The sequence below is a fragment of the Vigna radiata genome, unplaced genomic scaffold (genome assembly GCF_000741045.1).
Source record: "Vigna radiata var. radiata cultivar VC1973A unplaced genomic scaffold, Vradiata_ver6 scaffold_83, whole genome shotgun sequence".
In the NCBI taxonomy this organism is placed as follows: domain Eukaryota; kingdom Viridiplantae; phylum Streptophyta; class Magnoliopsida; order Fabales; family Fabaceae; genus Vigna; species Vigna radiata.
In genome coordinates this window covers 482,655-497,779 of record NW_014543268.1, presented here as the reverse complement: position 1 = coordinate 497,779, position 15,125 = coordinate 482,655, and the positions used below count along the sequence as shown (strand labels likewise).

Sequence of the window (15,125 nt, the reverse complement as noted above, 5' to 3'; positions counted from 1 at the left end):
GAACTAATGCTATTATATACGATAATGTTCCATGGACATCCTAACAAGTGTCTACACCTGAAGAGAAAAAAGATAGAATAGAAACAGATATGGTAGATGAGCGATATGATATGATAAGCAGAGTGATAAATAAAAGAGGTATTAATCGAGTGTTCAAAAAATATTAATCTATCAATTTTAAGGTTATAGCGAGTTATTTATTGCCAAGGTGTCAATTTCTAATTTTCCTGCCAATCCATTGTTGATTTTTTAGGTATACATCTGGGACTGCATCAAACCCCTATTCCTGCCTGTTAGAAGAACAGATTGCAAACTCGTGTTCTTGGAAAATCGACGGCTTGAAGGTTTCCTATTTCTAACAAAAGCGATACCTGTGCTACGGAAATATGTCCTCATTTTATCAAAAGATGATCATTCACCAAACTCCGATCCTTAAATTTCAACACATTTTCACAGAATAATAACAGAATATAAATGTAAACGTGGGCATCATACTCCTAATCATGAAGACCCAATGTAGAAGCAAAAAAGGTTCAATCTCAAGTAACAGGTTCAGTTGAGGAAGAAGACAAACATTAGGATTGTCCATCTTGGCAAACGTCTAGGTGGCTAAAATATCTAACTACACCAAGAAAGCTCCACATCTCAGTTCACATGTAGTAGGGTGAATGAGGTCTAGTCTGAAGTGGCTGAATGCGACAATTGACAACTTGTACAAGTGCAAACAAAACTGGGAGCAAACACATTCACCCTGCTTCAAGAAAGTATAACGCATAAAAGATAAGCTACAACTGATAAGCTGGCTTTTCAGCATAAATTTCAGTAAACAGATGAAGTAGTATGAAACAAGGGAAAAGGGCACGTACCTTTAGCAAGATTGGTTGGAAAGGTTGCTTCTCCAACTGGGTCCATTTGGAAAGTGTGAGGAAGAGAACGCTTTTGTGACCTTTTCAAATACGCCATTACTTCGAGAACGATAACTGCCACAAGTACAATGCTAACAAGGAATCCATAGCTTATCTTCCAACCATTCCCTGCACCCGCAGCTCGCATCCCCAACACTATATTCAAGGCTGCAAAGAAAAGCGCCATTCTTCCAAACCAACTGTGATACAAATTCCAAATGTTTCTAAACTTGGAATCCTTGTCTGGCCTCAAGAAAAATGCCAATATCTGAACCCACAGCTTAAAATGTCAGTTCAATTTGTACATTAGATGGAAAGCATATATCTCAAGCATCAAGCTAAATATTATGCAAGTTAAAAATTGGAGTACTGTCTCTGTCTCTCCACATAAGACTTAACTAATTTAAAGACCTTCTTTACTAATCAATACACTTTTAAAAATATTGTTAATTTAGTTAAGGGCCTCATAGTAATAGGCAGAGGACTGAACATTGAGTGTGATAGACGATATGAGTCAGTGGCAGACCTGAAGAATACTTAAGACAAGAACAAATATGCCTATGCCTCTGTGAGCTGGTATGTGAACATGCACACTTCTATAGAGTTGTAATCCAAGAAGGACTGTGGCAAGACCAAACGCAAATCCCACGAATTGAATGACTGAATGGAGATAAAACCATAGGGGATCCTTGTGCCTGAAGTACCTAGCAATAATTGCCCCCACAGGCAGGATTAGGCCCCACCCTAATACACCCACTATTCCATGGCTCTTTCTTATCTGAATCAACCAATTGGATACCGGCCCGGTAGAACCTGCCATAACAATTATCATTGTCAAATTTCTTTTCTGGAAATTTTCTATCATACAGTATACGCTACGCAAGTTACATCACGTCATATGAAAAAGAGATTTGAATAAACCCTAATTCCAGTTTATGAATGTTGTCCAGTTTGGATCCTAAAAGTAGAACTTTAGGGTGAAAAAAATGGACTTGTTAAAACATCAACCAAAGTGATTTATGAACCGGGCTTTATTCAAATGCTTATGCAACAATCTAGAATAAATAATTATGAAGTAAAGTGGCACGTCTGGTTTTGCATACCTGAAGAAAAATCGAATATAACCGCTGTTTTGTCTTCATGTTTTGATAGATGATGGTTCAGTGGACGTTTAGTACTGAAAGCCAATAAAATCGGTTGCTTCCCAAATGGAGTTGTCGCTTGTAGCTGAAACGCTACGTAAATTTCAGCTCCATTTGTTGCCACTGCAGCTGGTATATTATTCAGAGGCAGTTCACCTTTGTCTACAATTACTTCTGATTGCCTTCTACCCCTTAGATAAAATTGCTTGACTTTTGCATGACCATGTTTGTTAACCCATCCTACCATCGCACTGGAACCAGCCATCATGCCATCCCTTGAAAATCCAATTCCCACCCATCCAACTGTGTAGGGTGCAGATAATATGATAGTTGTTGTATCACCTGTCTTGGTGTACTGCAACGCAAATTAAAGGCAAATAAACAATCATGACATTCAAATTATAAGAAATCAATAATTTGAATGAGCAAAAAACAGATCATAGTATACAAGTTTCAACAACTGTACGGTTTCTTGAGATAAAAAGAACAAGTAAATTAGTAGATCCTACAACCATGCATTAGAATTCTAGTTCAGCTTGAACTTACCCTTAATTCGTATGAATGCCAAACAGGTTTGCAAATGGTAGAGGATATATTCTGATACGGTGGAGGAAGGAAAATCTGATAATTCGTGTTCTTGCAGTCACCTTCTGATACAATACTGTTACTGCCAGTGTCATCAGCTAACGTTACGATCTTGAAGTTCAAAACAGAATTCAGAATACACATTCCGACAATAGAACGCCATATCTGAGTCCAAGATCTTAGCTTTGCCATTCATAGACTGGATCCAAGGCTACAACAATTGTGGTTATCAAGGTAAAAAATAAGAGAGGAAATATGAATATGAGGGTCTAACAAGACAGTTGAGAGGTGTTAGTCTCTTGCGTTTGAAGGTTCGAATTTGGTTGTTGGCTTGGTGGGTGGGGATAGTAGTTGGTACCGAGAGGTAATCATCACCCCCTTCTATTCTTGAGAACACTACGTTCAACTGCATTCTTTGATAGGATTGGAGCTTTTTACTCGCATTTCTATATTCAACTTAACTTTTGTATAGTTATCTTATCTGGGGAAGATGGAAGCAAGGCTTTGCTTCAGAAACAAGACAAAACAGAAAAAGTTTAACACTATTTAGAAAAATAGGAAGTAAAAGGAATTAAAAGGCTGAAGCAAGTTACCAAATAGCTCAAAAAGATCTGTTGTGCTGCCAATTGGTGGAGCAACTTGAAACTGGCCAAATTTGATTTAGATTGATAAACCTATTATTGACTTTTAGAATGGGGAATGGATCATTCGTTTTTACTAGGATACGAGGGATGTAAAGACATATTTACATTCGGACATGGGTTGTCGTCCTTATAGTGATACTCTCTATAGTGTTGAGATTTAGCAAGTTGAGCAACCTTGCATGGTTTTCATCTTTGCGATCAACTAAAGAGAAATCAAATTTTCATAATATGGCAATGTTTGATGGATCTTCAGTTCTAGATTATACTTCGTCCTTTAGACCCGACTTCCTAATAACTTATTTTGACTCTACAAAAAGGAACATGATGGAAAGGTGAATACAAGTTGAAGGAAATCAAGGTAAGCCATTGTAGTACATGTTGCGGACCTTTCCATGACGAATTCTAATGAAGATGATCAACAAAGTGAAAATTAAGATATATTAATGGAAAAGCTATAGGGGGTGTAGCTCATATGGTAGAGCGCTCGCTTTGCATGCGAGAGGCACAGGGTTCGATTCCCTGCACCTCCATCTTTTTATTTTTAATATTTCTTGTCTATGTACACTGCATTGTTTTCTAAATCTCATCTGTCATATGGACTTTGGGTTAATTGATAAGAACGAAGTTTCATGTTCTTAAATTTCATTGCTTTTTGTAGAAGAATTATATTTTAGGGCTCTTTTCGTGAGTACATTTTAGCTAACATTATTTGAATATGCATTAATAACTTAAAACAGATTTCATCTATATTTAAATATAAACAATCTTTACCTGAGTAATAGATATGTAATCTTATTATTTAAAAAAATCTGACATCATTCTAATGATCAAGTATTATATTTTTATTTTATTTTATTTTATGAAACACTAAATTTACTATTAACATACCATAATCATGTTATAAATGTTTTTTCACATAAGAATAAAGAAATCTTATTTTACAAGTCAAGCAATTTAGAATTTATCGTTTCATATATATATATATATATGATAATGATACTTAGACAATATTTTTTTGACAATATTTGAACATCATCTACGTGTCATTCTGTGACTGGTCCATGGTAGTATTTATGATTATTATTATTATTATTATTATTGATTGTGAATGGTGGTATTTATGATATTATATATATATATATATATATATATATATATATATATATATATATATAAAACATCTGATTATATAATTAGGATGATGTTCAAATTTAAATATAAATATCTTTTAAAATAATAATATTACACATCTCAGGTAAAAATTGATATATTTAAAAAGTTTTTTGTTTATATATAAATACAGATTAAATATGTTTTAAACTGTTTCATGCAAAATTTAAAATAATGTTTGGAACAATATTTACAAACTTATCTGAATTCATGCGAAGTGATGGTATGTTAGTAGTCATATGAAAAGTTAACATAAAAACATGTTTTCCATAACTATTACGAGTTGCAACTATGTGATTGACATGTACATATTTTCATTGGGTGGTTTGTGCTGTCGGGAGGTTACCAATTCCTGAAGAAATAAGAAACAGCAAGTAATCTCTAGTTCCTCTTGGAAAGTCAACTACTGTTTCATAGTGGTCAATACATGTAGCTAAAAAACATGTTTTTTTTTTTGTTCTTACTTTTGGAATATGATTTATCTTATTTACTTAATTTATTATGTTTTTTAATGTATATCTGAGTTAAAGCTTAATATAGCATTCGTTATGAGGAAAGGAATATACCAAATTTGTCCATTGAATAAATCATAGGAGGAAGAGATGAAAAGAAAGAGAAAAGGGTACCCTACACTGCAGGCTTTCTTATCCCCCTCAAAACGCATTTTTCAACTTTCCTCCGATGCTGTTCCTGCAAAGATGATGAACAACAACCAATATGTTTTCTTCTTTCCTTCCATAACTCTCTGCAATGCTGACTGAACTGTCAAATCACACAAACTCCAACTCATGGATTCTCTCCTCTCTCTAACACCCACACACCCACCATTCCATTGCACTCGTCCCTTCACCTCCCTCACTCTCTTCGCGCCCCCTCCACACAGAAAACTTGCTCAAACTGTAAAAAAGGTGAGTGCTTTGCAGCCCCGTAACAGCGGCCACGCTTCCTTGCAGAACGGAGGGTTGGGCGTGGCTCTGCTCAGCAGCATCACCGCCAACGCCAAGCTTCGGATTAGTCCCTTCGTCGCCACGTTGGCGGCAAACCCCACCTTTGTTTCGGGGCTGCTAGCGTGGCTCATAGGCCAGTCCGTTAAGGTGTTGCTCAATTTCTTCTTCGACAGGAAATGGGATTTCAGGCTCCTCTTTGCGTCCGGGGGAATGCCCTCTTCGCACTCTGCCCTCTGCACCGCCCTCACCACCTCCGTCGCTATCTGTCACGGCGTCGCCGATTCCCTCTTTCCGGTGTGTTTGGGGTTCAGTCTTATTGTGATGTATGATGCTATTGGCGTTAGGAGACATGCTGGCATGCAAGCTCAGGTAACTGCCTCTGACAATTCCTGTTTGATAACTATTTAGTTAGCCTTTTGGGTCTGCTGATTCCGGTTCTCAAGGACTGCATAAGAACTTACTTGTTTAATAAGGTTAAAACGAGAATTTTTTGTTATAGATTTGTTTAGGCATAAGATAAGTATTTTGTCTCCTATAAGTATTTATAAAAATGTCTATGTCAAACAAGCATTAGCTGTTTTAGTATGTTGATAGTTTTAAGCATCTGTAGATTTTCTTTGAGAACTGAATGGGTGGTGCTGTCTCGCAATGTGGTTGGGTGAAGAATAATGATTGGATTGTGCTGAATCGGTGTTTTGAGTTTTTGGTATTTTATCAGTACAAACAAAAGTAAAAAAATGTATCTCTTGGCCACTGAAAGAGGTTTAGACATTAACATGAATATCGATTTCCCAAGTGGCGATTGTTTATCACTGTTCAGAAAAGGGAAGAAAACAGTCAGAATGGGAATGAAACTGGAAGTTATTTGTAGCATCATACGAGAGCTTCCAATTCTCCCGCAGGAATACAGTTCACCCACCTGGGAATGAAATCAAAGTAATTGAAGATGAAAATTATAGGTTCCCAAGTTGATATTTTCTGGAATAGCTTTACAAAGCTACAAACAAATTCAGTTTTTGGGAACATGATTGAATTACTACAAATAAGGGGGGGATAAAGAGAGACGACAAAACATAGTACTGAAATTTATTGCGTGTTCGGGGGCCCATTTGCCAGTGGTAGACTCACATCAATTCAGAGGCAGAGAATACCGAATTGCTGTTGGCAAATTGATGTGAACTTGCGATAAAATTTGATTCATTATCCAAACACATACTTAGAAACCCACTTCATACTACGAAGATTGATGGCATACTCGATGATATTAAGCGTCCCAACCCAATACATGGCAGTATTTGGCCCTTGCTTGTAAACAACGGCCAAAGTCACGTTCGATTTTTCCCAGCTTGATTATTCATAGTGCAGACAAACACTTTGGTATATTCCACAGCGCAAGTTTGGTCTTCAGATGTGATTCAGGAAGGACCAAATTAGCAAACACCTGTCCAAACACAAACTTAGTGGATTCTAATGTATATATATTATGTTCACGTCAAATACATTATCCTTTATTGTACCTATATTTTCTGTCGAAATGGAACTTTAATTTTAAGGGCTGAAAGAATTGACTTATGGATTTACGAATATTTGGTTTGATGCTGTCTTGGACTCTTGGTGAATGTTAACCTGAGGTTTTAGAGGATTTTGTAGCCCAAAACTAAGCTTAGATCACTGCAATCTAGCTAGGTTTTGTTATGCCACCAAAAATAGTTTATTCTCCATTAATGTTTGCTCTTCCAAGTTGTATGCTGTTGACTTTTTAAGTGTGCCACTATAATGCAATTTACTATTTTTACCTGAACTGCAAACTAGCTAAAAGAATGGTATGATGTTGGTATTTATATGCAAATTTCCACTTGTACACCTTGGCAATATTGTCAAATTCAAGAATTGTGTAAAGTCGTCGAGTCTCACAAACTTGACATTTTGTAAGAGTTTATTTTATATAAAAAAAATATTAAAAGAATTTTGCCTGCCAAACATTAATGGAGAATCAATATTAGAATCATCCACTCGTATGATTTTACAGGTTTGAAATCCATGCTCCCAAGTCACCAATTATCATACATGCATCTATTGTCATTTGCATTCCATATTTGTCTATTACAATCAGCTATTGTGCTTTTAAGCATTCCTTGTTGAAGTTCATTGAAAATGGCAAAGATCTAGAGGACATCACTTGTTCATTTTTGAGTCAGCATACTCTAATGTGTTTTTATTGCTATTGTTCCTCAATTTAGAAGGATATCTAACTTAAATGGAGAACTATGTTCTCATTGTTCATTATCTATGTAGTAATTTGATCGTGTTTACCTTATGCTTTGGAAGAAAATCTTTGACCAGAAATTGTGTGGATCCACACAGGTGCTTAATTTGATAGTAGCTGACCTGTTTCAAGGGCATCCAATGAGTGAAAGGAAGCTCAAGGAACTTCTTGGTCACACTCCATCTCAAGTCTTTGCCGGTGCTCTGCTTGGCTTTTTAGTGGCTTGTTTCTGCTGTCAAGCTTGTGTCGTGGGAGCTTAGGTGATTCTATTGCCAGTTTTGGTCAAACTCTATTGATATCATTGTTTGCCCTGATGTTACCTTCTGCTATATGACATGACCTTCTTAATCACTTCACTGTATCTAAAGACAAAAAATAAAAACTTTAGTAGATGTAAATGAGATTTTTTTTTTCCTTCAGTTTCTTACACTTGAAGGCTCACCATTGAATTTCCAAATGGAATAAAATCCTTGAGACATCGACCTTGAACCCCTTCTTGAATGTCTTACCTTCCTACTTTATGCATAAAACCCTCTTAAAAATCTTGGGAGCAAATTTATAACTTAGTCTACTTCAAGCATTGTGGAGCCATGACAAGGAATTCTTACTTATTTAGTTAAAAAGAGGAGTTTATATCAGTTAAGAAGCCTTTAGAGAGTTGACATATTTAAGTAATTGATAATAATAATATAATAATAATGTCGTTATTAAACTTGTACAGTAACATTATAAGATAATGCATTATGATAGTACGTTGAACTATCTTTGTTTTGTGCTTGTTTGTTCATATGTCTTGCTGTCCGAAGTTCATTTGATGAAATAAGCAAACGAAAAATGAGTCAGCAAATGGTCGAATTGCAGATTGAAGGTGACGCCCATCTGCATGTTCCCCCTCTTGCACAACTCTATCCAAAGACAGAAAGTTGGAAATTAACAAATCAATTTACTGCGAATTCTGACACACTTTAATAGGCCCACTTGACCTAATTTTTCACGTCAGATAGAAGTCATTAGTTGTAAATTTTACAATTTTTAACGTATTTGATGTGATTCCTTTCATTTTTAATCTTATTTTCAAGCATGCAATTATTAATTCCGACAGATTAGTACTTGCATCCACCACAAGTACACCGCGTATTTTACATGAACTCATGAAGAATCAATTTCATATAGTGTACAATATATTAAAGTTTAGAGTTGAGCTAATATTGAAGACGCATTTTAGTTTCAAAAGTTTAAAAATAATTATATCCAAAGTATTTCTAATGGAATGGGTCTTATTATTCTTTGAAGTTTGGCACGGAATTATTGAAATAAATTATACCTTAAAATATTATTGAAATACATTTTTGTATTGTATAAATTTTGATTACCCTCCAATTCCTCTACTGCAATAATTTTGTGCATTACTGACGAAATATTATTGATGGATTTTGGACTGTTGGTAAAAGTGAGTTAATTACGATTAAAAAGAGCATTACCGATAACTATGGTGAAAGAGTATTACCGGCGACCAAAAAGAAAATTAGCAGGGATGTATGACATTCGGTAAGAGGCTCGATCCATTAACCTAAGTGATTGGGGTATTCATAGAGGTCGTCCCCAATTTCGTCAAACAGAATACCCTACCCTACCTCCCTCTCATCCCATTGTGCTTCTCATTCTCTCTCTCTCCCTTCTGTTTCGCTCTCTCTCGTTCTGTTTCGCTCTCTCTCGTTCTCCCTGTTCTTTCTGTTTGGTGGCATTGTGTGACTAGGGTTCTTTGTGTCGTTGTGGGTGTTGCGGCTGGGTTGGTGGTTGGTGGCTATGTGTGTGAGGTTGTTGTAGTGATAAGGGTGGTGATTCGTGGTCATTGGCGTAAGGAGGTTGTTGCAGTGAAGCCCGATGTTGGTTGTTGTGTTGAGAGCTCGTGGTGTAAAGAGGCTTCTGTCGAATTAGAGTGTGAGCTAAGTTCTCTATTTTAGAAGGCGACCTCAATAAATTGATTGCCTTGTTCTTCCCTAATTGTGCGCAATGTGTTATGTGTTGTATATGATTGTATATGATCTTCCTTAACCGAAGATGTATGTTGTTGCATTGATATGTTTTGACTCTTCATTGCAGTTGCCAATGCTATTAATTATGTTCTTCTAAAAAAATGTTAATGTCATGCGAGCCAAAGGTAGAATTTAGCCTATGTGGATACTTGTAAGGTTTGATATGGGGAATTTGAGACCTTTCCTTTAGTCGAAGTATTTGATTGTGTCTTCTACAGGGTTGTAATCCTTGTGGCTCTTGTAAAATAGAGTCATATTCTACCAAAACTACCTTTGTCACAGTAGAAAAATGTTTTGTTTCCTTGCACTCAACATACAATGAATAGTATTTCACTAGGAAGCCTTGCCCCTGATTACGAAGGGCTTTCCTAATATAACTAAGAGAAATCGTTGTTCTTGTTAGATATGAATCTACCTTCAACATGTGAAATTCATCCGCCACTGGAATCTTTAAAGTGAGTTCTCTAAAATTTGCTCGTATTTCTTCTAGCCCCGACAACTAGGGATGGCAACGGGTCGGGTTCGGGTCGGATAGTGTGATACCCGAACCCGACCCGCCGAATAAAATTGTCCTGAAATCCGACCCGCTACCCGCCGGATATCTGCCTAAAAAAAATCCGCGGATATCTGTTGGATATCCGTCTTCAACCCGCGGATTTTTTTCAACCCGCGGATATCCGTTGGATATTTTTTAAGTTTTAAAATGAAATCCAAATTAAATTGCAAAAAAGAAATACAAATAATATTTAAAACATATATCCAAATAAATTCAATGGATAAGTAAATAAAAGTTAAAACATAAATTCAAATTAATAAAAATTAATAGTGCAACATGTATCGAAATACAAGTAATTTTAAAAATAATTGTTCTAAACATAAGATTCCAAGATTTATGTTTCTTCTTCCATATCTTCATTTTGACCACTTAATTCCTGAAATAAATAAATACAAATAAAGTCATCAATCAATGACAAAGTGACATTATTAATAAAATTAAATTAAAATATTATAAACAAAACTACTAACATTATCATCAATTATCTCCTCTAGTATTGTATTAAGCTTCATGTTATCCACTTTCAATTTTGAAGAACCTGAAAAAGGAAAATAAATCATTTGTCATAGACAATAATTTGAATGAATATAAATATGAAATCTAAATTGTTCATTTAATTACCTTCTATGTCACTCCATAGCCAATCTTGAACACACATCAATGCCTCTAAAGTGTCTGGGTGTAATCTACTCCGATGTGGAGTAAGAAATCGACCACCAGTACTAAAAGAAGACTCAGAAGCAACTGTTGAGATAGGAATGGCTAGAAAATCTCTTGCAATTTGTTTGTAAGATTGGATATTTTAATCCATTAGTCTTCCACCAAACTAAAATGTCAAATTCTTCATCTAAATCAGGTAGTGTCGATTCTTCCAAGTAATAATCAAGTTCTAACTTATAATTTAATGATTCATTTTTCTTTGCAATCTGGTGTTGTGCAAAATCTCTCCTCCAAGCATCTTTTCTTCCATCAACAATTTGACCTACACTTATGTTCGGATTTTGACATGAAGAAACTGACTTCTTACCTTTCATGTACATTTCATACTCTCTTACCAAGTCCTTAAAAAGAATCTTCACCTTTTCAATTTCACAATCAGATTCATTACCATATATCTGAGGGAAAAAATAATCCAACAAATCAATTTTGTACCTGGGATCTAAGACAATACCTATAGCCATCACTCCACTGATCACACTTCAATACTTGTTAAACTTTAAAACCATAGATGCAGCCATTTGGTGAATAGTAAGATTGGGAGAGTTAATCTGTTCCATCAAAGCCAACTTAATTTCACATACCTTTGGAAAGAAAATGTTGGCAGTTGGATAAGAGGTACCAGAAAACAAGAGTGTCACATCATAAAATATTTCCAACTTTTGACAAATTTCATGTGCCATTTGCCAATCATGTGCGTTAGGCAAAAATTTATATTGACTCTCTCGTTGTGATAAACGATCAAATACATCTTTGTATTGTATGGCTACTTGAAGCATTAAAAATGTAGAATTCCACCTAGTTCTACAATCAACAACTAACTTTCTTCTGAATGAAATATTCAATTGAGCACATGTCCCTATAAATTTCTCTTCTCTTTTAGGTGTAGTTGTCCAAAAATTAACACTTTCTCTGACCTTTTCAATGACATTAGCAATTATGGACAAACCATCCTTCACAATCAAATTCAGTATATGTGCACAACATCGCATGTGAAACAATTGGCCACCCAAAATAAGAGACCTAGGTGAAATCTTGTCTAAAATGCGATCAATCATAGCACCATTTGTAGTGCAATTATCAACTGTCAAAGTAGAAACTTTTCTATCTAGATTCCAATCCATTAAACATTCAACCAACAATTCAGCAAGAACTTGACTAGTATGAGGAGCAAGCACATACATAAACCTAAAATTAAAAGTCATGTTTTATTAATTTAGTGAAGAACAATGTTAATATAAAAATTACACTTAAAATAGAGTATAATGTTATTACCTCACAAGTCGACTTTGTAGCCTCCATGAATCATCAATAAAGTGAGCTATTATAGTCATGTAGCCTCTATTTTGATTACTACCAGTCCACATATCAGTTGTAATTGCAACTCGACTTTGAATCCTTGACAACAATAATTTCAGTTTCTCTTTTTCGGCATTGTAATCCTTCATAATATCCTTCTTTAAAATGTTTCGAGAAACCACTTTAAATAGAGGTTGTACAGCATCACAAAATTCTTTAAAGCCTGTGTGATCAACCATTGACATTGGATACTCATGCAAAATTATCATTTTACGGAGTGCATCTCTAGCTATTTGTTGATTAAACGCATAATTTTCAAAAACTACGGTTTCACCACCTTCTTTACGAGTTTTTAAAAATGATTGCCTGATGTCCCTAGTTGTTCGAAGCTTGCAACTCTTGAAATGATTTCTCAAATGTGAAGTACCCTGCTTTGCATCACCTACAAGACTTTTGGAACAATAAATGCATATTGCTTTCCATTTTCCATCTACCTTTTGTCTCTTGAAGTGATTCCAAACTTCTGACAATAATCTTCTTGAGTTAACAGTAGGAGTTGAACTTTCAATATGATTTGAATCTACATGAATAACATTTTGATTTGAATATCCTACATTAGGTTCTAAAGATTGTTCTTGTTGGCCATCATCTATAGGAGAAAATGTACCTTGAGTAGACATCCTAAAAATAAAATTGATCAATATAAGTTACTCATTTTCTAAAGCATTTAATTTAATGAAAGAGATAGTGTGCAAAGACGTAATTATTAGATGAAAGGGAATTTATAGTGTGATTTAACTATTGCAAGGACGTAATTTAATCAAAGAGATATTGTGCAATATTATAATATTATAATCAATGGAAATTATAGTGTGATTTAACTATTGCTTTCGGAAAAGAAGAATGCAATATTATAATATTTCATTTTATAAAGTAAAAGACATTATTATATAATATGTATGAATGAATAAATAAATAACTCGTGGTGGTTTCAATGGCCAATGGCAGTAATGGTTTTGCTTTCACAACTGAAGCATTTATAGCAGTTTGAATAAATAAACATTTGTTAATAGTATTGTTGATATCTAGCAGATAAAACGTCAATGAAAGTGTGCATTATTAACTTTTTCATCTGGAAATGAACTACGGCTTTAATACACTTAGAATTCACTCCCTTGTCCTGTGTTTTCTAGCTATTGCTAAATTTCATCCGTGCAGTCCGTAAAACCAAATGCCAATTTTAGGTACTTTAGAAAGGAGCAAGTTGGCAAAGACATACAAGTATTACAACTAAATTTACTTAGTAAAACATTCATTTTATCTAAGATCAGTGTCATTACTATGAATTATAATCATTTCAAATTGAATTATAATAAGTTGATTTGATTTTATTAAAACTGATTACATGGATAACCTGCTAATGTCTATGAAAACCCATGCGAGTGAGTATATTACAGTCTAGTACAAAGCCAAGCAACCTAAAGCTTATGGGTGAAAAATACAGTTTCTATTATTATATAAGATCAGAATTCTCTCAATGCTTTTAGCACCCATTTCACCATGTTAAGGAATCAACTATAACAGAGAAAGAACAAATTTACTCACTACTTAGCCTACCAATTAAACAATGAACGCACAACCTTTACTAATTAACCCAACCGACTAGCTGTACAAACTACAGATAAGATAACCTTAAACACCACAAAAAGAAATTTCCTACCTACTGGAGAAAACCCCATGTTTAGAGCCAACAATAGAACCATTAATCCAATCAAAGAAATGCACTAGCAATGGAAAATTGAATTAACAAAATAAACTTAAAATTAAAAATGACACTTTATACAGTTGCCTCCTCCATCAAGGACAAGCAGTGCAGTAGAAACACTTCCATAACCACAAACACTATTGCAACTTTATTCTGCCATTTACAATTACAACAAAAGGTAAATTGATTTCTTTAGATGTTTTCAGTGTTAAGTTCTCAGCGAGAATTGAAGTTTCACCTCAACGATCATCCTACTAAAGGTTTCGTTGAAAATCAATATAGACTACCAATTGAAACTCAAATTCTAGTTATAGAATAGGGTTAACAACACCCTACGAATGGCATCTAAGTTTGGTTCTCCCTAACCCAACATTTCACCCCAATAGTCATCCTACGTTAATTAAACCTAAATTATTGAGAAGAAATTTCATTTCTAATTAGAAAATAACATCAAAACCACTTGGGAATTAGAGAACGCCAGAAAACGAAATTTATATATATTCTGTTGCAATTAAACCAACCCAAAAAGTGGAAGATCAATCACTCGGTGGATACAGTAACAACAATCAAATGGAAATCCATCATAGACACGAAAGACAAGAACATATTAAAGAAAATGAAAAGAGGTAGATGGAAGAAATACCGTTCTTGGTCGGCAAAGTGCGAATCTAACATTATGCGCGTATGGTGGTGGCTCACAGATCTGTGATGGTGGCACAACTTACAAGTGTTAGTAGGGGCGTATGGTGGTGGCTGAAAAAAGGAGACGGCGCATAGATGATGAAAGAGGAAAAGAGGAAAGAAGGGCATGTAAAAACCTAGCTTCTTAAAAAATAAGGAAGGATAAAAATGTATTTTCAACTTTTTTAGCGGGTAACAGGTATCCGCAGGTTGGATAGTGTAGTATCCGAACCCGACCCGATTATAAGCGGGTATTAAAATATCCGCTATCCGCGGGTAGCGGGTAGTAAATATCCGCGGATACTAACTATCCGTTACGGATTTTATCCGCGGATATCCGCGGGCACGAATTTTTTTGCCATCCCTACCGACAACCATGCAAATCCCAATACCACATCCACAACTCCTAGAT

The 15,125-nt window shown here is 35.0% G+C and overlaps 2 protein-coding genes and 1 non-coding gene across 4 annotated transcripts; 2 read left to right on the top strand and 1 right to left on the bottom strand.

The window, feature by feature from the left end:
• Positions 1 to 539: 539 nt before the first annotated feature.
• LOC106754102 (cytochrome b561 and DOMON domain-containing protein At3g61750) lies at positions 540 to 3,164 on the bottom strand. 2 transcript variants are annotated; one of them, XM_014636053.2, is made up of 5 exons: positions 2,594 to 3,164; positions 2,009 to 2,402; positions 1,432 to 1,718; positions 867 to 1,173; positions 540 to 754 (listed from the first exon to the last, which is right to left on the bottom strand). In XM_014636053.2, the coding sequence occupies exons 1-5, from the start codon at positions 2,822 to 2,824 to the stop codon at positions 747 to 749; spliced, it is 1,227 nt and encodes a 408-aa protein (XP_014491539.1). In that variant the 5' UTR covers positions 2,825 to 3,164; the 3' UTR covers positions 540 to 746. The 2 variants fall into 2 exon arrangements, with proteins under 2 accessions (XP_014491539.1, XP_014491540.1); XM_014636054.2 differs by having other exon boundaries at positions 540 to 751; positions 2,594 to 3,154.
• A 569-nt stretch (positions 3,165 to 3,733) lies between these two features.
• Positions 3,734 to 3,806, top strand: TRNAA-UGC. Its single transcript has one exon. It is a non-coding gene; the product is annotated as a tRNA-Ala (tRNA).
• A 1,218-nt stretch (positions 3,807 to 5,024) lies between these two features.
• Positions 5,025 to 8,148, top strand: LOC106754068 (uncharacterized membrane protein YuiD). Its single transcript, XM_014636012.2, has 2 exons — positions 5,025 to 5,762; positions 7,758 to 8,148. Exons 1-2 carry the CDS (start codon positions 5,235 to 5,237, stop codon positions 7,917 to 7,919), a joined length of 690 nt encoding a protein of 229 aa, XP_014491498.1. The 5' UTR covers positions 5,025 to 5,234; the 3' UTR covers positions 7,920 to 8,148.
• The last annotated feature ends 6,977 nt before the right edge of the window (positions 8,149 to 15,125 follow it).

Bases quoted from the DNA above. Each gene is read 5' to 3' on its own strand.
- LOC106754102 (XM_014636053.2), bottom strand. From the start codon at position 2,824: ATGGCAAAGCTAAGATCTTGGACTCAGATATGGCGTTCTATTGTCGGA. The intron at 2,403-2,593 runs GTAAGTTCAAGC...TTTGCGTTGCAG, and splicing joins GGCATTCATACGAATTAAGG to TACACCAAGACAGGTGATAC. The intron at 1,719-2,008 runs GTATGCAAAACC...TTGTTATGGCAG, and splicing joins TATATTCGATTTTTCTTCAG to GTTCTACCGGGCCGGTATCC.
- LOC106754068 (XM_014636012.2), top strand. From the start codon at position 5,235: ATGGATTCTCTCCTCTCTCTAACACCCACACACCCACCATTCCATTGC. The intron at 5,763-7,757 runs GTAACTGCCTCT...GGATCCACACAG, and splicing joins ATGCTGGCATGCAAGCTCAG to GTGCTTAATTTGATAGTAGC.